The sequence below is a fragment of the Gymnodraco acuticeps genome, unplaced genomic scaffold (genome assembly GCF_902827175.1).
Source record: "Gymnodraco acuticeps unplaced genomic scaffold, fGymAcu1.1, whole genome shotgun sequence".
NCBI classification, from domain to species: Eukaryota; Metazoa; Chordata; class Actinopteri; order Perciformes; family Bathydraconidae; genus Gymnodraco; species Gymnodraco acuticeps.
In genome coordinates, this window is record NW_022990283.1 from 41,702 (window position 1) to 66,133 (window position 24,432).

Genomic DNA, 24,432 nt, shown 5'->3' on the forward strand with positions numbered 1-24,432 from the left:
GCTATCTGATCATGGCACATGTACAAGTAGGTCCTGCTGCAACCCAGTATCTTCAGAAACATATTAAAGACTAAAACACAAGGGATGAGACTGAAGGCAGACCATTTCCAGACAGATGGCTGGCAGAGTGTGCCACTTCTCTACTGAGTGCAACAACAAAAAGGCTGTTTGTGTCATGACACCTTTCTGAGTTTCCACTCCACACAGAGGTGAGCTGGCTGAGTCAATATGGGATGAACTAGAAGACTGAGTTTTGCAGTGCTTGAAAGGTTGTTTTGAGACATGTGTGTGCATTGTCCTAGTACCAGGAAAATCAAAATGAAAATATCTGAAATAGAATGTGGCTTACTTACTGTAGAGCTGCTCTCAGCAATAATCAGCCCAAACTATTTAGACTGGAACTCATATTCATTATTTTAGTTTGCTTTGTTAATTACTGTGGAAAACAAACAGCCTGTAGACCTTCATACACTAAGTGTATTGGACAAAGGGGCCCTAATGACTTATTACACTTTAAAATCTAGATGGCCCATTATAAAAAGCTGCAGGTCGAAATGGATAAAAAGAAAAACATTTCTTAAGAGCCAACAGCTTGCTGATGGCCACATTTAAATATTTTGAGAAGGTACACCTTTACATCTTCAGGCAGCGTATAAGGCAGTACTAAGCACATTTCGCAAGAACTATGTAAGAATCTGTTGGAAACCGAACCAATGGGTAATAAAAACAAACCATTTATTTATAACTGTAAAAACAGAAACAACAAAGAGGTTGTGTTTGTGCCTCAGGCTACAAGTTATTCCTATCAAATGAGTAAATGCCATGTAGGAAATTGCTATAAATTGAAATCAGGATAACGTGGTAGTATGACTAACTGTATTTGACACTTTGGTTCGTATGCAGTAACATGCAGTAAAATACATTTGTATTTTAAATGCCACTCACTAAGAGACACATAATGGAGAAGCAAAGCACATGCAAACACGCACACACACACAAAAACACACACATCGGATTTCCTTTCTGGCACCGCTGAGGCCGGGTTTTCCACATGTGGGTAGAAGGATGTCAGAATGTATGTCTGCTGAGCTCTCAGAGGTAAGGGGAAAGTCTGAAGTGTGAGCATAGAGGACAATAAAGGCAATATCACAATGAGAAAGTCCCTTGGAACAACATTTCACCATGAACTTAAAAATGTTCTGTTGTTCGACATTTGACTTTAAATTAAGTGCTAAATGTGGAATGAGGATCAAATGGACTTAAAATGTAGAATAAGCTTTCCCGACACAAGGACTGATGTCTTTGTTACGGAGCAACATCGTGTTGGCAGTACATTAAGAGACTCAGTGGGCTGACTGGTCAAGGCACATCTCACAGCCAAAATGCGGGGGATATAAATACAGGAAAGGACCATGCAGTGACTCACAGTGAATTGCAATATGGTGGCAGGCACACACGTTTGTAAGCCAAACAGTTTTACATGGCAAGGGTAAAGCTATATATTGAACATACACCCCCACCCTCCCTACTCCTCTTCACCCTTGTCTTTATGCCAGCTCACTCGTGAAGCAATGTTGCTTACATTTTTTATTATTCCTACAAATATTGACTGGTTTTCCATCTTCACAGTATGTCTAATATGCTTAAAAATATAATAAATGGCACCTGCATGTTGATAACCCCAGGCAATGTGAGACCAGAATAAATATAGTTTTCAAAGAACAAGTGGCTCACACTACAATCACACATTTTAGCCAGGACTGCTACTCCTTTTGGTATTGAGTAATTTCACTGAAAAAAGAAAGTCATGACTCTCGCTGGACAAAATCAGGATTCATCCTCTGGGCAGTGAGCACCACCAATATCATTTTAAAGTTCATGACCGAAATAATAGATCAATAGACTGTGACGAAGGTAACTTTGTCACTGATGGCTTCGGGCCTTGCATATGTGCACATGTTTATACAGTTTATATTATGTATTGATGTAGTGTTTATTGTATTTTATTTTGAAATGTGTTCCCCTTTCCCCATGTCTGTTGCCATTGATTGTGTGCACCTGGTGCTCTGTGGTGTCTCCTCCCCCCTCACCTGTGTCCTGTTGGGTTGATTGGGTTGGGCATTTAGGCTCTGGGGTTTAGCTGTTTGGGAGAGAGTGTGAGTGAGATCCTTGTGGCTGCAGGCTGTGGTCAGGGAGAAACAGCAGGATTGAGGCTGTGTGTCATGTGTTCCTGACTTAATAAATGCCCACACCGGGTTGTATTTTGGACGTTCTGCCTCTGCCTCCTTGCTTGGTCTGTCTGTGAAGCTGACAATTGAGCGGCCAGACCAAGCAAGGAGGCAGAGGCAGAACGTCCAAAACCCCAGAGCCTAAATGCCCAACCCAATCAACCCAACAGGACACAGGTGAGGGGGGAGGAGACACCACAGAGCACCAGGTGCACACAATCAATGGCAACAGACATGGGGAAAGGGAACACATTTCAAAATAAAATACAATAAACACTACATCAATAAATAATATAAACTGTATAAACATGTGCACATATGCAAGGCCCGAAGCCATCAGTGACAAAGTTACTTTCGTCACACAGTCTATTGATCTATTATTTCGGTCATGAACTTTAAAATGATATTGGTGGTGCTCACTGCCCAGAGGATGAATCCTGATTTTGTCCAGCGAGAGAGTCATGACTTTCTTTTTTCAGTGAAATTACTCAATACCAAAAGGAGTAGCACAACATTTTGTACAGACAGTCATGGTCCCCAGAGGATGAATAATAATGACTTTGGCTCTTGTTCCATGAGATTGACACTTTTGATGTGAAATGTGTTACATCCATGTTCCCCCTCCTTATTACATTATTTTCAATAACATTGTACAGTATTGTGTGCTCACTACCAATTATCAAACGCTAATTAAACTTAGATAGTAAACATGATAACCATTATATCTGCTAAACACGCTAGCATTTCAGCTTGCACCAGAAACACCTGCATGGTAAGCTTTTTGTTTGTACACATATTTGTCCCCATCTATAATTTAACACTTTAAAGAGTGCTTTAAAATAGAACTGGTACATTTAGACCATTCAATTATTATCACATTTCTGTTATTTCCTCAACAACAAAGGCAGCCTTCCACTGAAGCAAGGGCATTAAAGCACAAACATTAATACCTGAGATTGTAATAGACCACTCAGCACACGGTCATAAAACAGATGGATCCTCACTTCGGCATGTCAAGTCTAAATGGTTGCATGAAAAAATGAAGAGAATTGGCTATAGCAAAAGGAACAGGAAGGAAATCAAGCATGGTTGTCCGTCTGGATCATTTGGAGCTATTACAGCAGCGAGAACATGCTTACAAAGAACCAGGGAGTCGCATAGCGTGTAGCATGAGAGAAGTGAGGGACTCAGATCCATATGCGTAAAATAATAGCCGTGTTGCTGCATTAGCAAGGGACTTTAGGGATTTCACATTTTGTTAAATGTTCACTGCGACAAGAAATGTGATGGACACTTACTCACTGATTATATCTAAAGTAGTCTCCCTAGTTGATCTTCTCTAAAATCAAATCTGTGATTCATGCTGGAGGGAAAAAGACAGCTTTCGGTTGGAATGTTAAGTACGTTTCAATTGTGAAATGATTTCATGATCTAAAATAAGGTGCTCACGATCTAGTAATGATATATATTTTTTGAAAGGTCCAACAAACAGGTGAGTTAAAAATAAAATGGTTTACGACTCGAGCTGCTGCACTTACAGCTCATCATTGCTCCTCTCCCCCCTTCACTGCTTCTCACATGGTACATCAAATATTCATAATGGATTCTCACACATGCGCACACACACGCACACACACACAAAACATGGTGTGCTTCCCACATAATAAAAAATAAAACCATTACAATTGGAAAACAGATAACATTTATGGACATAGGTCTTTCAATATGATGCCTAATCTGAAATAAATCAATGCCCATTTTCTTACACAGCCTCGTCTTATTTTACTATTCTGAATTAATTATAATACAGCATGAAGGAGTGCTCCCTGACTGCAGTCCACACTCTCCTGGGTGCAGAACATAAAGACGTCTGATTTAAACGTAGGATACCGGGCTTGTCAAGAGATGGCTCAGAGACACTGTGAAACCGTACACATGCAGAACACATTGGACCCAATCTCTGCTCCACTGATTTAAGCTCTGGCGCCTTCGCTTCTGACAACTCCTGCAGATCCCACGATTACAGCAGGCGCTGCTGCAGACTCATGAATCACTCATCCCAAGATAAAACAGATAAATGCTTCCTACGTTAGCAGAGAGGGAGTGAGAGGGACATAGGTGAGAGAGAGAGAGGGAGATGAGGATCAGGATGTGGTGTTGAAGGATAAGATGGCTTCCTTGGATAATGAAAACAAAAGAGTTACTGCATAGGTTCAAAGCAGACCTGTATATGTAAGGCTGTAGTTGAAGGGTGGGGACACTAAAAATCACCCAATTGAATCAGGGAAGCAGATGGATTTACCATCTCTTCCGTAACTTCATTTGGAAGCTAATTGAATCAGCGTACTAGCTGCAGGGAAATTGAATAAAATTGAGCCTCATTGGACAGGATTATAATGAGGCTCTGACGATAATGCCTTAATGAAATTTACAACAGGCATGTTTTCAAATTAGTGCAAATTATTTCTGAACATTTCCTTGAACTCTTGGATAATGTTCGCAAGATGACTAAATTAATAATAGCTGCTGGCAACATTTTCTCAACCAACATACTAGATTGATGTCTCTAACTCGGTAGCTAGTACTTACAGGACATATTTAGTATCATGTGGGTCCCACCTGACATGCTAATCTAAAGAAGTCTGATAATGACCCACACCAATTCTTCATAATATGATCCTCTGTATTCAAAACGTGTGCCAAGTCTTATAATAGTGCACTGACTGTTCGTGCACATTTGATTTTACATTTCTGAAACTGGGCTGGCACATCTGCAGGCAAGAGCTGGCTGAGTAATTTGAAGTGTTATCCTGGCTTCAGAGATGTTTATCAGTTTGCAGAGCCAAAGCTCAGACTTTGTCAAAAATGATGGTAAAAAAAAACGTGTTGGACATTTAATATTGTCATGGCAACTACAGTGAAAGTTGAATCGAGATGTGATTTACATGCAGAGAAGTAGATGAGCCTGACAGATGAGAAGGCATGCCCGAGGCAGTGTATATACATTTCGTAGTTTTTTCAGCACCACAGCTGTGGCTAAATGGTTGTGTGCTTCACACTAATTGCAACAGAAACCACCTGGAGACGTTGTCCCTCTAACATTCTGTTTCTTTAATTAGTTCATCTAAAAACTTGGCTGCACGTGCTGCTCTCAGATACGACAACTAATGTTGAAAGCTGAGCAGCTGGTGGGATAAAAGGTGTATCTACAGTAATTACAACTTTGAATTGTCAGATCTGCAGGACCAAGTGCCTTTATCTAGTTTAGACCAGATCAATATGCCACCAATCACAATGCTGGATTTGCTGGAAGCATAGCCTCTGTTTCCATGGTTGGTACTAAGGGCTGTGTTTTTCGTTGAGAGGGGATCAAACTAGAAGGACGCGGAAGACGTCCCACCCTTGAATGTCCCTAATATAGTATATGCTGTCGATGCAAGTCATTTAACAAAGTACTAGTCTCTTGTTCATGAAATAAAGACATGATCATTGTTATTCCAGATGATCAAAATCCCTCTTAAATCCTTTCATGCTACAGTGCCTTTACTCTCTCTCTTGGAAAGGACACGCGTCATCTTTGCTGCATAAACACTCAAGAAGAAATGAGAGTTTCAATGGGACAAAGTAAAGCCATTCTCCTCTGTGGATGGAAGAAACAAACACCCAGCTAATTCCATTGATTAAAAGAAATGGAGTCTGTTGTCAGCAACACTGCATTTGAGGTAGCAATTTGATTAGGAAGCTGTGCTCGACAACATTGGTGTAATGATAATACCCGGTTTGATTACAACAAATGCACGCTCACAGGCACTGAGCGTGCATCAATCTTGCATTACGTCTACTTATTGTTCTTGCACATGGGACAATGCTCTTTGTGAAGTGTCAGATTTCATTGATGCTTTATAAGAACCATTGGCAAGCAGCTGGAGCCATTTACTTCCACAATACCATACACTTTTCTGGTCCTACCCCCTCCCCTCTAGCATACATTTTCCTTATAAATAAAATATTAGGTCATCGTCATCAGCGACATGTTTGTCTTGTGAATTTGTTTGTTGAAACAATCAGAAATAAATTACTTTTACAATTACAAGAAATAACAAATGGGATTTTACAGGTCCTGTTCATAACCATTAATGATTTGGCTCCTAAATAATACTTTCAGTTTAGATAGACTTGTACAATATTTCAGTGCATCATTACAGTTATTCCAACGACTAACACCTTTTGATGAGATGCAGACTTAAAATGTGATGAGAAATAAACTAGGGATGCCTTTTGCATGAACTATAATGATGAAACTAAGTTGAAACAAAAAGCCCCTCTGAGACACAAGCTGATTCACCATTTTAGTTGCACAACATTTCAATTATGGTAAATATAATGTATCAAGTTTTTAACAACAAACCTAACAGTGGTAATAGGATTGGGTTAAAGAACAGTATTTTCAATGTTTGATCACAAAACAGAATCAGTGATGTGCCTAAATGCGTTCAGTGCCACTCATTCTTGTTACACTGCATGTCTACATCTGTGTGCTCTGCTAGCTTTGCTGCATTGAATTGCACCGCTGTATTCAAGCATGGAACTGTTTTTGTCAGATTAATGAGACAGAAAATATTCTGTCACCCACAATACGAGGAGAAGGTGACCGAACGCATCCGGGCAGAACAAGATTGATGATCCCAGATCAAGTGTTCGGTTGCATCCATCTGAAGTGCAGCTTGTACTGGGCCCAGCCTGAACATGACAAGACTGTCTTGTGATATTTTTTACCTTAAAACAAACCAATGATAAGGAGCAAGTCCTCTTCCATAGAGTCCATCATGTTGCATCATGTTGCAGCCCAGAACAGGCAAACACGGCATGGCTCTAAAGAGGAGCCATTCGACTTTTCCATGTTACCTGAAGACCACCATAGGTTCTCCGACAAGCTTGGGCAGGGAGTTGTGAATGGAGGGTTTTCCTGCTGGTTGAAATGATCAACCTCACCACTAGACCCCACTACCTTTTATACACTTTTCTTATACATGTCAGAAGTATGCTAAGGTAGTATCTTCTCCTCATGTTCTCATGACCTTGAGTATTCACACAATCCTCTTTGTTGAGTTCTCCCATAGTATGCACATTTGTGATCTAAATAATTACTGCTTGACTACCCATGACAGATCACACCATTCTGCCAGTAACTACACATCCCAGACTGAACTCTTTTTGCAGGCCTGAAAATAATCCCCGTGGATAAATAAATTGAGAAGGCACAAGATACAAAGTTCATCCATCCATCCATTTTGCCTGCTAGCACTATGAATTTCAAATATAAAGAAATGACTCTCGCTTTCAAACTGTTTTAAACACAATAACCATCAACAACTACCGTCTTCTTTTTCATTTAAAAGCTTGGCTTGTGCAATCCAATAAACTCACATTAGTTCATAAAGACAATGGGTGGAAGATCTGGACTGATTTCACACCACACAGTGCCTGGGGATGCCTTCTAGGATCGTTTACCCTCCTGCTGGGTTCAAACTAGGGATGCATACCAGTATCCGGTATTACCGAAATACCGGTTACTGGTGGCTACGGTATACCGTACCGAAATCAGATCCGGTTTCGATACTTTAAAAAAAAAAAAATGTTTTTAAAAAAAATGGTTTTTTAATTAATTTTAAAAGTGAGTCCGTGGCCCGTGATGGCGGGTGTTATAAATTAGATTGCATAATCGTTTTTCTTCATATTTTATGTATTTTTCATTGTTTGTTCAATACTAGAAAGGTAAAAGTCCCACAAATGAACTGTGATGGGATTTGTTTTCTCTCACCAGTGAAGGTAAATGTTGATTTTAAAGATGAGATTTGTTTGTTTGTGCAATGCCGTGATCTCATGACCATTATTCTATTATGTATTTGTTCTCTAGTCGAATCTCAGGTTTAACATTAATTATAACGGTGCTATAACGGTCTGTTTGCATTGACAATATGTGCCATTCACACGGCACACCTGATGGCGGGTGTTATAAAAGATATTCCATAATCGGTTTTCTTCATTATTGTTTGTTCAGTACTAAAAGGTCCAAGAAGTCCCACAATTGAATTTAATATTCATTTGACATGTTAACTATATCGTAAAGTGCTTCATGGGAGTAATTGTGGGATGATACATTTTCAAAGTATCACGATATGTATCGGTATCGTTCAGTGGTATCGGTATCGGTATCGTAAAAAAGTCAACGATATGCATCCCTAGTTCAAACTACTCAACAATGTTCTTCATAACATGTTTTAATGCTTTGTCTTGCCGTGTCTGGATGACTATCAATTTCAGCAGTTCCCTTCAACACCAAGGCTCAACATGTTTCCAAAGTCCCTCAGTGGTAGGGACTCCCTTGTCTAATCCAAAATGTGTGATTTGAGTGTCACTTTAACTGGCTTCTTCATCTCTGGTGGCCAGTTACTGTGTTTATGGATTTTTACCAGCAAAGTCGGTAACCCAGTTCTGGCACATATCTGTGATGAGTGCCACATTTTACCAATAAAAACTACACTGTTATGGCAGTACCATTTATTATGCTGACACTCTCTTTAAATGATGAACCTGCACTCTGAGGTCGATACAGAGTGTCCATGTACATTGATCTACCCTAACCATCATGGTAGCCATTCAACACAAAAAGTACCACTTTTTTTTCTATATTCAGAAAATCGACAAACTGTCCCCAGTGGAAATGAACTATGATACACTAAAATGCAATAAATAAAAGTGTCAATTAAACTGGTTGTAGAGTAATAACTGTGACAGAAGTACTCAACAGCCTTGATAAAGACTGTGACTGTAATTGGTCACATTTATATCTCCTTTTGTCTTTGCCTCTTGTGTCTGGTTTTATATTCTCAAACTGTGCTTTATCATTGGTTCTGTGAGTTCCAGCAGAGAGACTCTTAGACAATGTGACGGCTCTGGGTTAGCTGCTAGGCGGCCATTATATACATGCACAACACATATGTATCACTTTAAGGAGATAATTGGCTGTGAAAACCTTGGAGGTAGGGCATAACAAATGAACCACCAGAATGGAATTACTTTCACAGCATTGTTTTATAACCTTTTATAACCTTTGCAGGCTACACATAAATTAAAACACGTTGCAAATTAAGTGATATATTTATATTTAGTAGTCAAATAAGTGTTCTCTCACATACCCATTGGCTGGAACTGGCAAAATAGTTGAAAGCAATAGCCAAACGTCGAGAACATTTGCAGTAAGTAAAGAAGTCTTTTAAAATGAGGAGCTCAAACTAATGTGATGTGAGCTGCAAATATGTGAAACATAGCTAATAGTATTATAGGCAGATTATTTTCATTGGGAATATATTGAAAATATGTTCTGTTCTACAAGGAAAACAACAATTACATATATTATTATTATACAATTTGAAGTGCTTTTAGTGTTACATCTCTTTTGCAGTGAAGTGTCTGCAAAGCACGAGCTAAGGGGGCATTGGATTCAGCCTCTCTACTGTAGCTTAACTGAAGGGTTAAGCTACAGTACATTTTGTTGACCAAAATGCAGGCTTTGTATTTTGTAAACAAGGCTTAAAGCTGGCCCCGACCAAAGCAAACTCAAGGGACAATTTGTATTCCTTCTGCTCTGCCACAGGGATTTGTAGGTTTATAAGAGTGTGTGTAAACATGCTTAAAGTTATTAAGGAGAATGTTTTAGACCAGTAATCTCTCCAATTTACTTTGAATGATAAAAACAATAATTGGTTAGATTATTTAAAAAAAAGCTCTCTTCATCTTAACTACAAATAAGACATTGAGTGAGATGTGTTTTGAGAAGGATACACTTAATATATTGCAAAGTAATTACAAGTATTTTTAGATGGTTGCAATTTAGTTCAATATAGCCAAAGTGTATTTCACTTCAATTTTAGGCTGTAATTACTTATGTGCAATACACATTGGAAATATTTTATATGAAGATAAAAATTGTGTTTTCAGTGTTTCAATTCAGATATTAAAAGAAAATGACCTAAATTGATGTATGAATATAACAACGAGGTCTAATCAGTTGTGCTTAGACAATCTGTGATTCTGATTATACGAGATTTTGTTTCTTATTCACTTCCCATTGGTTGATATTACATCAGGAATCACAATCATTGCTACCTACAATATGAATTCAACAAGAATTCAACATCATATTCCAGAAAATGTAATCCTTGCTAAGTAGTTTGTTGACTGAGAGAAGTGAGACGAGGAGCCTCAATCTCGCTCTTCCAACTGTGTTGATTTCCTAAACTGAGAAATGTTAACTAAAATCCACCGAAAACAAAATTCTTGAACACTTGCCTTGAAAACCTGCAGTGCATGTTTTGCATTGACAGGGAAAAGGTCAATTAACAAGTAGCAACTGTCAATCAGGCAATTTATTTTTGCTATGTGGACATGTTAATGTGCATAATTAAATAATCAGCTTATGCCAGCTGCAACACTTGGCTTCAGCTCCTCTCTTGAACATCTTCAAAGATATTCTGATTGGTTCTCCCTCTGTGCAATTGCATCTACTGCAAGAATATCTGTGCCTTGGACGGCCCACAAACAGGACCGGCTATAGATTTTACACTGCTTTGTTCACAAAACGTTCTATTCTCTCAGGTTTTAGAAAATGTTCTAAACATGTTTAAAGCTTAGTGGTATATGTAAGTAGTGTTTAAATTCTGTAAAACATATTAAGTTTTTCATCAATATATTATAGGTCTCAGATATATAAGCGTTCAGAATCTCTTAACGCATAGGGGACACATGTTTCTGTATAAAAGACATGGACAAGTGGATTTTGCACAATAGGTGACCTTTAAGTAGTTAGAGTATTTACCATCATCTCATGACTCAGCTGTTTGCTACTGAAATAAACTCTGTCTATGAATCAAGAAATCCAGTCTGATGTCTGTAAATAGTTTCCCATTGCTTTCAGTGCTCATCAGAGTAGTTGTCTTGATTAATAGGAATACTTAATTTGCCATTAAGGCTGATTCATTCTATTAATCTGTTGGTTCGAAGTCATTCAATAATGTCACTGAGAATCACTTATTTTCCATGGCAACGGGTATGAAGAAGACACTGATTGTTGGCGTTTAACAAATGTATACAGGACGAGCGCCAAATATAAAGAAGTGTTCAGCTCTGGCAGCTTTATCAATACAAATGTAAAACAGTCCTTAACAGTTTATAACTATCAATGTCTACATTTCCAAAGTCAGATATTGTATATTGTGCGCGGAAATAGTCCTTGGCAGTGGAAGCCATTGATTTTCTCACCGTGTCTGTATAGCATCTTCCCTTTCCTGCCGGCACAGCATGTAATATGAGTCCACAAGTTTTCCTTTACCCACAGCAATCAATTTTGCTTAGCCCAGCTCCCTCGTCTGGATGGGGCCTGCCTGAGTACATGTCTCCTACCACACACAGCTCTGCATACCCTCACCCTGGGCAACAATCTTTCAGCCTAATATAAAACAGATCTGACTCAAGACCAGGCCAATCGAATAACGGCCAGACAAGTCAGCGTGACTTTAGAGCTCTAACTGTGTCACCGCCAGGGAGGCAGTAAGCATGGAACGAGTGCAGCAGAGAGGCCTCTGATCTTCAATTCCCTGAGAAAATGATCCACATCACAATTACTTTTATGCTATCTGTTTTACAGCTTGAAGTCAGATGTGGTTTCTTACTCTAAAAGCAAAGAGCCTATACTGCCTTTTATCTTAAAAACAAAAAAAATGCAATACATGAGGTCATTCTGGGCATGATTGAGTCTGAATGATATGCGTCTTAACTCCCTGTGTCTGGATCAATCGCTCATATTGTTAAGCAGAAAGATTGGGGTGTAAGCGTTCACTTAGAGACGTGTCTTGTCCCTTACAGGAGATATTTTCAGCCATCAGCTACTGTAATGAAAACAAATGGATTGGCTGTTTTCATAGAGAAAGAAAACCTGGGCTGCAGCCAAAGATTATAGGGGTAACTCATCCAAGAGAGGCAATGTAGGTGTTGGATTCAAATGGGCTGGCATAAGGACACAAGGAAATGACTATCTATTACTGACTGTTTCTAAGAAAATTACTGAGAGGTTGTATTTTCAAATATAATTCCTTTCACATCTCACACTGTACCATACACATCAAGGAAGTCTAACTTTTGTCATGTATTACCATGAACACACCATCTATTACGATGCCAGAGAGGTAAGAGCTGGTATTGAGAATAGCTGTCAGTTCATTTCCCTGCTTAGCGCTAGATCAAATCGCTGTAATAACTTTAGCAGAGTTAACATCTAGCTACAGATATCTTCTTACCTGTAGCCACTGTGACTGGTCACTGTGTCCAGCTGTCCAAGCATTGACCTTGCCCTGTTTGTCCAACCGAGCCTTGCCAGGCTCCCAGGTGAACATGTCCATGTTGAGCGTCCTGAAGATGCTGGAGGCCGTGACTTGGTAGTCCTGGACATGACCTGACTTCAGACCAAGTGGTTCAGAGCAGCCTGGCAACAACAACACATTTGTTATAATCATCATGACCGCATGAATTGCCTTACCTCCAAAAAAAAGGAGTATATTTTCATTACAGTTTCCACATAGAAAATGCAGCATGGTAAAACTGTGCAGGAGGAATAGTGCAGTGGATTTTCAGATAATTTCATAATGAATGTGTGTGAAACGTTGAATCTCACCCACCTGTTAGCTCACAACCCAGCAGCTCCATGCGAAGGGTGCAGTGCCTCCTGCAGACTTGGGGGTAAATGCGCACGTACTGGGCTTCAATGGGAGGGGTGAAGGAGTTGGCTGATGGAGCGGTGTTATCGACATTTCCTCTGAAAATCTGTTGCAGGGGATGAAATAACAGCAGATGGGGGCGGGGAGGATGGTATAACAGATCAGTTTTGCTGTAATTTAGTCTATCTGGCGCTGTCTCTAGTGTCTACTTCACATTCAACAAATTGCTGTCTTTCAAGGTCAATGAGCTGCAATTACATGAGAAAATAGACAATTTCCTGCACCATTTGAGCCCATAATTCATAAGAACAGTAGTGTGTTTGAAATTAGAGCTCCAATTATACCGCTATACCTTCTGGAGAGTTTTATCCAGATGACCTGACAGAAACTCTGTGATTTGAGTGACTGATGAACTGCATGTGTGAGGCGCAGAGAGAGGGCGAGAGGGAGAGAGAGCGAGAGAGAGAGAGAGAGACAGAGAGAGAGAGAGAGAGAGAGAGAGAGAGAGAGAGAGAGACTAGAGAGAGAGAGGAGAGAGAGAGAGAGAGAGAGAGAGAGAGAGAGAGAGATAGAGAGAGAGAGATAGAGAGAGAGAGAGATAGAGAGAGGAGAGAGAGAGAAAGCACGGGAGAGACAGAGCGATGTGTTTTCATGCGATACAGGAATTAGGAGCTGTCACTGGGTGGCAGCAGGTCATAGTGAACAAAAACCCCCCCAACTTATTTTGGTCAAGGGATCAGGGCCTCTAACACACTCACAGGTCCTTCTGTGCAGGTATTTATCTCAGTCTGCTTATATTTTTAAAACATCCACCTCAACAAAAAAAAGTCACTCAAGCATTCACATTGTTTCTTCCTGTACGCCATATTTTGACCGAATAAAAGCTATATAAGAAAAGCACAAGACTGAGATCCCAGGATGTTCAAGTAGACTCATTGTTCCGTGTAATACATTAGAAGGAAGTTTGGAAGTCTGGGTCATTCGGAGCTCCGCCAAATGGGAGACAGCCGTGGTTTGCTGTCAGGAATGATAGAACGCTGTGTAGCCTATTTGGTGGCTGTTTCATCCCCAAATAGTATAAAAATTCAATCTAGAAGTCATAAAAGTGGAGGGGGGTAAGGGACAGCAGGATGGGCCCGGTGTGTGCTAGCTAATTAAAAAGCCATCTCATCATGTCCTCCACCCTGCCCTTGACTGAGTGCACAGTCTCTTGTCGCTGTGTGTGAACGTGCGCGAGTGTGGGCATGTGTGTACCTTCGCCTGTGTATTGCACGGTGAGAGGCTAAAGAGAAAGAGTGGAGAGAAGACAATGGGTGTGTATGTGCTGTGTTTGTGGGTCCTCGCGTGTGTCTTACCATATCATCATCTTTGCCCTTGACTTTGTATGTTCTCCAGCTCTTCCCGTCATCACTATAGGCTACTTTGTAAGACTTGACGTACTCTGCGCTTCCGATACGCTTTGCACCCTGGGTAATAAGGCCTGTGACCCTCATTCTCCTCTGCAGGTTTATCTGTGGAGTAAAAAGAAGACAACATCGAGAAGTTATTGCTTCATTTCCAGACAGTTTGAATGAGTGCGTCTTAGTCTATGCGTGTGCACGAGCAGTGTGCCCACGCAAGTCATGGGAATCAAGTCCCCCCCTTTGTATCTTTTCTGTCAGGGCCATCCATCTTATTCAGAAAGTCTGTGATCGAATGGAACATTTAATCAATCCTCACGCTCTAGATCCAGTCTGTCAACCCTGTGCAGACTGTCAATATGATACCAATGACAAGCGGCTTGGAGAGCCAAGAGGAAAGGAAAGAGTAAGAAACAGCAAAGTGATGAATGTGTGTGTGCTCAGTGCACACAAAGCAGGATCATTATTATCTCAGGACAATATATGTGTTAAACAACAGTTTAGGGTTTGCTTTGACATGTTTCTCACTTTGATAGAGTCCATTCCAACAACACTGCCATTCCACATATGTTCCTATAATATATAAGGGTTAAAGTTATGGTATCATTGTAATTAATGTTCAAATGTTTAAGGTCAAGGGGATTTTCGAACATGTCAAACCATGCCTGTTTGATTGATAGGATCACACTCATGCAGTTGTTTGGCGTTGCCTTATCTCAATCCTTTCTCACATGTCGTTGCCCAGAATTGAATAATCCACTTCCAGTTACAGGATGGGCCTGAGAGACCTACATTATAAGTGATGTGACACATGCCTCATATATGTTTTTCTACAGTTTATGTAATGAACCTGTCATTGCTGGTTGACTACTAAAGGGCCTGTAGTTTGGTAAAGCACTTTTAAAAAAAGTCTAAAGAGGTGTTTTTGTTATTTTTCTTTTCACATGGCGTGTGTCATATAAAGACGCTTGTGGTGGCAAATAAGTGGTGCTGTGTTCAAGTCACACATTGTACTGTATTTTTATACACTCAATATTATTAATGATAATAAAGTAGGGCAGGATAACACATGCATCACAGCATGATAATACTGTAACACACTAGTTAGAGAAAAATGAGATCAAGCAAATAAAGCAGTGATAGTAATTATTCATTAAACAGTTTCACAACAAGCTGCTTCATTTTCAGGAAAAGAGAGAGAGCCACTTTGACTCATCACCCTCTGACAATATATGTATAAAACACTGTGTTCTACTGTTTCATGGCTACAGCCCAAAAGTAAAGTAATAATACACTACTGAGTGAGTATTATCCAAAGGACCATTAACCTGAAATGGTCAAAGCTGAGGAAAGAAATGTAGACTCAAAGAGAATTTGAATAACTAGATTGAAGTAGAGCAGTACAGCTCAAGGTCAAGTCATTTTAAGTTAATAATAATAATAATAATAATAATTTCAATTTATATAGCGCCTTTCACGAAACCCAAGGACGCTTTACAATGGGAAGTAACAAAACAAAAAGTAATAATAAAGATACATAGGCTGAAGAAAACAAAAACAGGAACAGGTTGCTGAGTACTGTATATTAGTTAAGAACATTAACCATTTTAAAGCTTGTCCAAAATAAATTGCAGTCTCTTTTCACTGATACTGCGACCACATTCAGGTATTTATATGGCTTGAGCTCAGTTTCTGGTTCAGGAATATTAGCATTATTTTGAAATAAATGTACAAGTGAGTCAATATCTATTTATATTTAGAGTAAAATCTCAAGCACTTAGTCTGAGCCCATGAGTTATAGTCTGCGTGTCCAAAACAAAACTGTGTTTCCTGAGCAGATTAAAGGTTAGAGTACTGGCTATTACAGATCCAGAATAAGAAAGTGCTGTTTATGTTCACAAAGCATGTTTTTACTGTCAAAACCCAATGGAGAAATGCATAATAATTATTTGTCAGTGTTGATATCCTTTCTAATTTACATATGTAGAGACAAGCCTCAATTACGCAGATTTTTGACATACTTAAGCCGATGTATTAAGTTAATTGTACATAAGGGCCCCTCTTAGAGACTCAGAGCTGCTACGACCCGTTTCTCATCCACAGCATTTCTTCGCTCCCCACCGTTTTCTCCATAGAGATAGATTCTTGCACTGATTAGAAGGCCTGTCACTAAAAGGCCACGGCCGGGGTAATTGGGGTGATTCTTCACATTTTTAATGACCACTCAGAAACATACGTCCGTCACCTCAGCGCTAATAGTGATGCATGTATTTGTTTGAGTGAGACATCGTTGGAAATTCATAACCTAAAATGCTTAAAATGCCATGGGACAACTTTTTAAATAAATAGCTGTAGAACAGATACACTTTTTGTGTTTGGATTGGATACAGATTGTCATGATCCTAGTGTTATGTCACGATTTTAGTTTTGTCTGTCTTGTTATGGGTTTTATTTTGCAATTCTGTCTTTCCTGTCTCCCTCAATGTTGGTCACGGTCAGTTTTTGTGTTGTTGCTACCTTGTGCTACCGTGCCATGTTTTTGTTCATCAGCTTTTAAAATAAAGACCTAGACCTATTTACCTTTTTTGTATTCTGCATTTGGGTCCTACCTTTTTCGGTTCATTCTGTTATAATGCAGAATACAAAAAAGGTAAAAAGGTCTAGGAACAAAAAGCGAGCTTTATTTTACAAGCTGATGAACACAAATATGGCATGAAATACAGGTAGCACAAGGTAGCAACAACACAAAAACTGACCGTGACCAACATTGAGGGAGACAGGAAAGACAGAATTGCAAAAATAAAACCCATAACAAGACAGACAAAACTAAAATCGTGACATAACACTAGGATCATGACACAGATTGGCTTTTCACTTTGCAAATCTCCCAGAAAAATGAAGATCAGGACGCAGCATATTCTGTTAACATTGTTAACAGCATTGCTTTACAGCTCAATTCATTCAGTTCTTCCATTTCAAAATAAAAGCCAGACACATAGACATTGCATTATTATAGGAAAGCATTTCACTACTCAACAAATGACCCTAACATTCAACTAAATAATTCACTCCTCAGGTAATAAAATAATTCTACCAAAAGCAAAATACCCTTGTTTATAAAGGGGGTACAGAAAGCAAAGAGGAGTGATAAAATGTTCCATTTACTAATCTAAATCAGTACATAACAAAAGCTGCCCTTCGTTTTTCCTTTATCATAGCGCTAAGACTGGCTTTTTTAGGTAAAATAAATGTTTTTTATTCTTGTGGTGATTTCTTGCTTCTGACAGTAGCCAGGATGCAATCAGTAGGCAAGTTGCTGATGACATATGAACAAGGAGATTGGTCTGCTTGTTACTATAAAAATCAACTAATAAAAAATATGTAATAACCATCTCTGTTGTTGTTGTTGTTGTTGTTGTTGTTGTTGTTGTTGTTGTTGTTGTTGTTGTTGTTGTTGGTAACTGAGGAAAATAGTAAGTGTTTGGTTGTCTTTGCGACAGCGGCACGAACAAACTGCACACAAATTACACTGAGATGTTAAAGATTACAAGACAACATATTTAGTTCATGATATTTTAAGTCTTGTACCTAAATCTAAATCTTGAAAATGTTCCATATTTTTTTAAATCAAATGTAATCAAACCCTATTTGGAATCACAGGTGCAAGATTAACTCATATTGAGACGACATCTCACTTATTGTATGCCCACTACTCAGTGGTCATGACACTTAATCCCTTCTCATTTTTCAAAGTCTAGATGTTTCACATCATGTCAGAGTTTTAAAAAAACTCATTAATATGTGATTTTATTTGTATTCTGATATTACTTTTCATTTATACTTAATCTATGTATTTTTGTTTTATTATTTACTTTGTGTTTTTATGATTATATGTTGCTGGTTAATGAACTTGCTCTCTGTGTATTTCTGTGTGAAAACTGTTTGTAGCTATGTTTTTGAAAGATGCTATAAATAAAGTGTATTATATCTTTACTGAGAATTATTATCGTAATTAAGTATGACAAATATCTTTCTGAAACAGCGTGATTCTCTTCCACTGTGTATATTTTTCCTGCAGATCTTTATTAAGGTGCAGAATAAAAACGTCTCATTAAAAATAATTAAAGTATTGTGTGTTAGTTATGTGTGAGCTAGAAGAAGTTTACTCTGAAGTTGTACTCTCTCACCAGTTCGCCCTTGCCTTTTTCCTAAGACATACAGTGTAGCGGGTAAAATGCATGAGCTTGCAAAGTAAATAATTTCTACATCAAGGAATATATGTTCTCATATTTTGTTTCTGGAACACAAGGTGTGATTTAACCTGCTTTCCCTTAAAACAACAGTCAATGCTGTGTGAAAATATTCAGCATGTAACCAATGGCAACATCCTGGATCTGATTATGTCCTGGATCACGTACACATCATTTGATATATTGCTTTTCAACAGTAATTTTGTCACTGGCCATTTCAGATAACATGTAAAGTAATGACTGGGACATTTTCATCATGATTATAGCGAGGCATGTTGAGTTACAGCAAACAAAAACCAAAGCTGCTTAAACATTTTGCAAAGATTCTGGTTTTAACAGTTTTTTGTGCTTTGACTGTTTTCTAAAAACAGATGAAAAATGGCTGTATGATCTGTATTGTGCACCGTAGTTTCACGTCAGAGGACATTTGATATACCGACGACTCATTGTTGGAGTCAACCAATATCCCTACAAGAACAAGGCATAAAATAATCCAAACCAAGTCACAACCTTAGAGTAATATCCAGCAATATGAATCATGCTATCATTATGTTTGATCATGGGGGCATTGCAAACCTTTAAAGGTCACCTATTATGCAAAATACACTTGTTCATGTCTTTTATACATAAACATGTGTCCCCTCTGTGTAAAGAGATTCTGAAAAATATAAAAAGTTGTCTGAAAATGAGCTGATCAGATTTTCCCCACTTTATGATGTCATAACGAACTTTTTGGCTTGTGTAACCATTAGCCAATCACCAACCAAGGTAACCCCGCCCCCCCCCACCTTATCACCTGATTCTCCTAGAGCACCATTGTGTTCTTTTTAACCAAATATCTCTCAGAGGGGCGTGGGGAGGGGCTCCTTATCTTCATCTAAAGTAGCAGACAGAGAATCAGCACTTTGGAAACGGGGCTGAAACAGAGGGGATTATGGGATGCTGCAATGATCTGTTTGGTGTTTCGAGCCAAACACTTCAGAGACATGTTTTGTATAAAACTGAGAACTATAATATATTGATGATAAACAGTATAATAGGAGACCTTTAAACACTTCAACATGGCCTGAACCATCAGCCCAGATCTGAGTGCTGCATTAGGATTAAGCTTATGAACCTAATTCATGACTCCTATTTATATAAGAATCCTTGTTGGTATCATATTGAGAGTAACCAGTCAAAAATGTTGTAGAATAATGCAGAATTACACTTTTTTAAATGCCGTTTAAAGTAAAGGCTTAAAGTAAGTAATATTGACGGCAGTAGTGCTGTTATTATTATAGAATACATTTTCACAAATAGCATTGGTTGCTTTGCGGTTTGTAAAATGCTTTAATAATAATGTGGAACGATGGAATGAAAAGAGACAGACAGGCACAGAGTAAGACTCAAAGCAGGTTATTTATATACATCCAGCCATGATAAAAAATGAAGACCTACTCAGATCTGCATCTGAGCATTATGTCATTAAAAGTTTAGCGTCCATTAAACGATGTGTGGACCCTCCAAGCCGTCACAAGTGATTTGGGTTGTTTCATTCTTCGAGCGCAGCTGGCTGGAGCTATATATTTGCTGATATTGGTCAAACCGACAGCAAATTTCCCTTGAGTGTTCAAATGCAATTTTATGTGTGAGCTAGTCGTGGCAAGGAATGTGAAAAAAATATTCTGACAATACATAGATGTGTGAACAGTAGCAAGATAATTTCACAAGCACACAAAACCAAACATTAACACAAACAAAAACATGTACGCCGAATGCATGCTCCGTCGGTTCTTCTATGATGTATTATTCAAAGAATGATTCTCTGTGTTTGGGTTGAGAGAGCAAACACTGACTGACATCCAAAGAAGCATACGGCACCAAAGAAAACCTCACAAATAGCCAGAATAATCTGATCCGCGTTTTGATAGGGTTGTCATCTGTCAGTATAACATATTTCACATGACATTCAAACGCAGTCATCGCTCTGCACTACAAAAGCACCCTGCTTACTCCTTAGCATAATCCCAAAACACTGCCAGGACTGTACACCTCTGTACTCACGTCCCAATTATCCGGGCCCTCTGTAGAAACACACAATGCCTATAGCATCCTGCGTAATATCCCGCGTGGCTTCATTAAAGTTAAACAAATGTTTTATGTCCCGCTCTCCTCAGCCTCTCCAAGTGCACGGCTCCTTTTCTCTTACTCGTGTTGGCTGTATCTTCACAAACTCGCCATATCTCTCAATGTTACTCTTCTCTTGTTGTAAGGTACAACTTCACTTTCTTCATCACACTGTCACGCTGTAGTTTGGTTTTCTATTACATTGGGTCACGGTTCACTGTCCGTGGATCATGTATCTGATAACAGCCCACTTCAAAGGTTGCTGTCAGCATTTCTGTCACAACAGTAGTGACTCAAAAAGTAAGAGTAACGTAACAAGTCAGAAACAAAACATGTGTTTATAAAAGTTAATTAATCAACAAGCTAAGTGATTGATTATTTAACATTTTGTCAATATTTTTAAGTGGAATATTTTTCATCTGTTGTATTAGTGCGTCTTCGGCACTAGACCGAGACTTCAGAGTTGGAGGTAGATTTATTTATCTTAACAATACCATCTGACATTTGCTCTACTGAATATGCAACAGCCGTTTCAGTGCGGGACCATGACGTATGACTATATGCTCAAAATAAATCCAGACAATCAGTTATACATAGGTTATTAACTGGAGCCAGATCATTATACAGTAGCTATATATACATAACTAAACGTTAAAGGTCACCTATTATGCAAAATCCACTTGTTCATGTCTTTTATACATAAACACGTGTCCCCTCTGTGTAAAGAGATTCTGAAAGTATCAGGAAAAACGATTTGCTCACTTTTTGTCCTGATCCATTTATATAAAAACCTTTTGAAACAGGGCTGAAACAGAGGGGATTATGGGATGCTGCAATGATCTGTTTGGTATTTCAAGCCAAACACTTCAGAGACATGTTTGTATATATCTGAGACCTCTAATATATTGATGAAAAACAGTTTAATAGGGGAACTTTAAAACAGATATGGCACAGTGGATTAGATGGAATAGATTGATAGATGTGTGTGACATCACTTAATGGTTCAGAAATAAACGTTACTGTCACATTATTATATTTCATTAAACCATCAACTACAAATAATAATGTTATTTGGAAGTAAACTTCAATCCAACAATTTAAAGCCACCACAAACAAGACAATAACGTGTATATATAATTCAGACTGTGTGTTCTGCATGTGTTCTGTGACTGCACTTTACCTGGATCCATGGCCATCTGTCATTTTCGGCAGCCGTCCAGGCATTCACCAGTCCTTTCTTGTTGAGGCGAGAAAAGTACGGGTACCACTTCTGCAAGCCGAAGAGAGCGCGGTGGGTGGAAGAGGCTGTTATCTGTTGGTTGGAGATTATACCGCCCTCCATACCGAGAGGTCCAGAGCATCCTGAGTGAAGAGAGAGAGAGAGAAAGAGATGAGCCTTCATGTCATTTCAGCACTCACAATGATGTGCAACCCAGTCTGTGCGATGCTTATAGATTTCTTAAAAAACCACAATGTCTGCATTTTTTTATGTCAGTGACTTTGAACTCCAATACAGTTTTTAATTAATCTCCTCAATGTCAGAGTTGCTAGCTGTCGAACTCCACTTGTAAAGTATCAGGTATGGTCATTAAAACAGAAAGTTTTCCTCCACTCTCCTATCTTTGTGAAGACTTCTCACTAAGTCCTTGTCTTTGAGGTCGTCATTGATTTGTCCAGCATGACTCCCGTCTTTCTTATTATTAAGAGACACTCTCGTCACCTCAGTCAACAAGATGACTGGTCTCTGTTCTTATGCTGTCCACACCTGAGGGACAGATGGCTCCTTTATCTCTTCCATTAGTAACAGAGCCCTTAGGCTTTCACCCAAGCAGCTGGGACTGGATAGCATCAACCCCAAAGTCATCAATATTTGTTAGAGCTTTAAACACTTTACAGGCTGCAGTATCAAGGTATGACAGCACTATCATTAGACAGAAACACTAGCCTTACGTCTTCAAGATTTTTTTTTAACCTCTCAATCCTTATCACATTAAGAACATTTGAGACATACAAATGCTGAAAGGGGTTCTGGGAATGTAAAACGAATAGACTGTTAATTTTGCTTTTCTTATATCTCAACAATTGCAAACAATTCAAAAACAAGGTTTGCACTGTACCCTTAATAATATTTTCTTATTGTTAATTTACACATAAACCATCTGCCATTTCTATAAAAACTGTCCTTAGTTTGGATTGCATGAGGAGGGTGAAAAACATGCACATTCTTTAGTTTGCTTTTATTCATCAGTTAATTGAAGACTCAGGTGTGCAAGGAAAACATCTTCAACGGTTCAACTGGGTTGAATTTATGTTTCAAACGGCTGTTCTGTATAACCATCACAAATAAATCAGATGTGACTGGACTCGAGAATCTTTCAGACCGCACAGTTTCAGTGTTGTGTAACTCAGATTGTGAATGAGATGTTTCTCTTCATCGGTTATAATTCAACATTTAAGTGGTAATATGCAACATGAACACTTTAAAGTGTCTCAGAAATTGCTTTTCGATGTTGTGCAATTTAAAGATAAACCAAACAGCTGAGACGTGACACAAAGTTGGTTGGAATTTTAGATGCAAACCCCTGCATCATTACATTTCTTCTTGCCCATGGTGCCTCCCAAAAATATCACAGCTGAATTTACGTTAACAGTTTGTGTGTAGGTTGTGACAGATGCTAAAGTTTTAATTTGTCCCTATCTCAAGCAAATAGTAGACATAAATGCAAGGATTTATCGCCCCGCATTGCATGATTGTAAATATGATTCCTAATATTTATAATTTGCAATCATATTAATACTGTGGTATGCAAAATAAGACATGTGCCAGTGAAGATTAGCTAACACCAGCTACAAACTTGAACAGGTCTAAAGAACAGGAGTAGGAGTTAGTGTTCATCGTATGGCAGTGTGTCCTTCACAGAGCAATTATCTGAAATTGCGGTAAGGGATATTTTTTGAGGTTAAGTAAACCTGAAGTGTGTAGCAAAATGGAATATATTTCCCAGTGCTTCTCTTATGTGTCAGCAAATGGATGGGACGGTTGGAGGTACTGGTGTGTGTTTTTATTTCACGCTGTTATGGCTCTTAACATTTTCTAAATGGAACCAGGGTTAGGTATTACAGAGAGATCAATATTATTATTGATGCCCAAATTGCACATTTAATTGAACAGGACAATCACATTCAGTTTATGATGACAAATTCTATAACACATAGGTGTGAGCAAGCTCTCTGATTGGTCAATAGGCGTGTTTGATTCCACGATCAAAGAACGGTCAAATAGAACGTGCCTTTTCACAACAAGTCAGTATCCCTCCGCGTCTGAGAAAAACGGTATACCCTTGGCCAGAAAAGCAAACTGCTTACAGGCGTACGGACCTCGGCGCAAGCGCCTCGGTCCTGCCGCAGTACTGTCGTACCAATAATGACGTTAAAGAACGGCCTCTCGTGTATGATTGCTTAAATGTGGCATGTATTTTACTCTGGTCTTGGTCTTATTTCTAATGACAACAGGGATAAAATAATAGAGTAACAAAACAGAGGACATAAATATTTGATTGCACTGAAAAGTGGTACAAATGTAATCCACTCATTCATTTTTGTTATCATAGGCTCTGGCTTCATATGATAATAGCTGTGTTCAAGAGGCTAGAAGACCACAAGTGTTGGGAAT

General features: G+C 38.8%; 1 protein-coding gene across 2 annotated transcripts in view; it reads right to left on the minus strand.

Moving 5' to 3' along the window:
- Positions 1 to 24,432, minus strand: part of LOC117549697 (EGF-like repeat and discoidin I-like domain-containing protein 3) — a 113,988-nt gene that overhangs the window by 17,968 nt on the left and 71,588 nt on the right. For both annotated transcript variants that reach the window (XM_034221781.1, XM_034221780.1), the window contains exons 5-8: positions 21,940 to 22,121; positions 14,356 to 14,511; positions 12,962 to 13,106; positions 12,584 to 12,768 (exon numbers count right to left, since the gene is read on the minus strand). In XM_034221781.1, the coding sequence (XP_034077672.1) occupies positions 12,584 to 12,768; positions 12,962 to 13,106; positions 14,356 to 14,511; positions 21,940 to 22,121 (668 nt within the window). The remainder of the gene's footprint in view (positions 1 to 12,583; positions 12,769 to 12,961; positions 13,107 to 14,355; positions 14,512 to 21,939; positions 22,122 to 24,432) is intronic.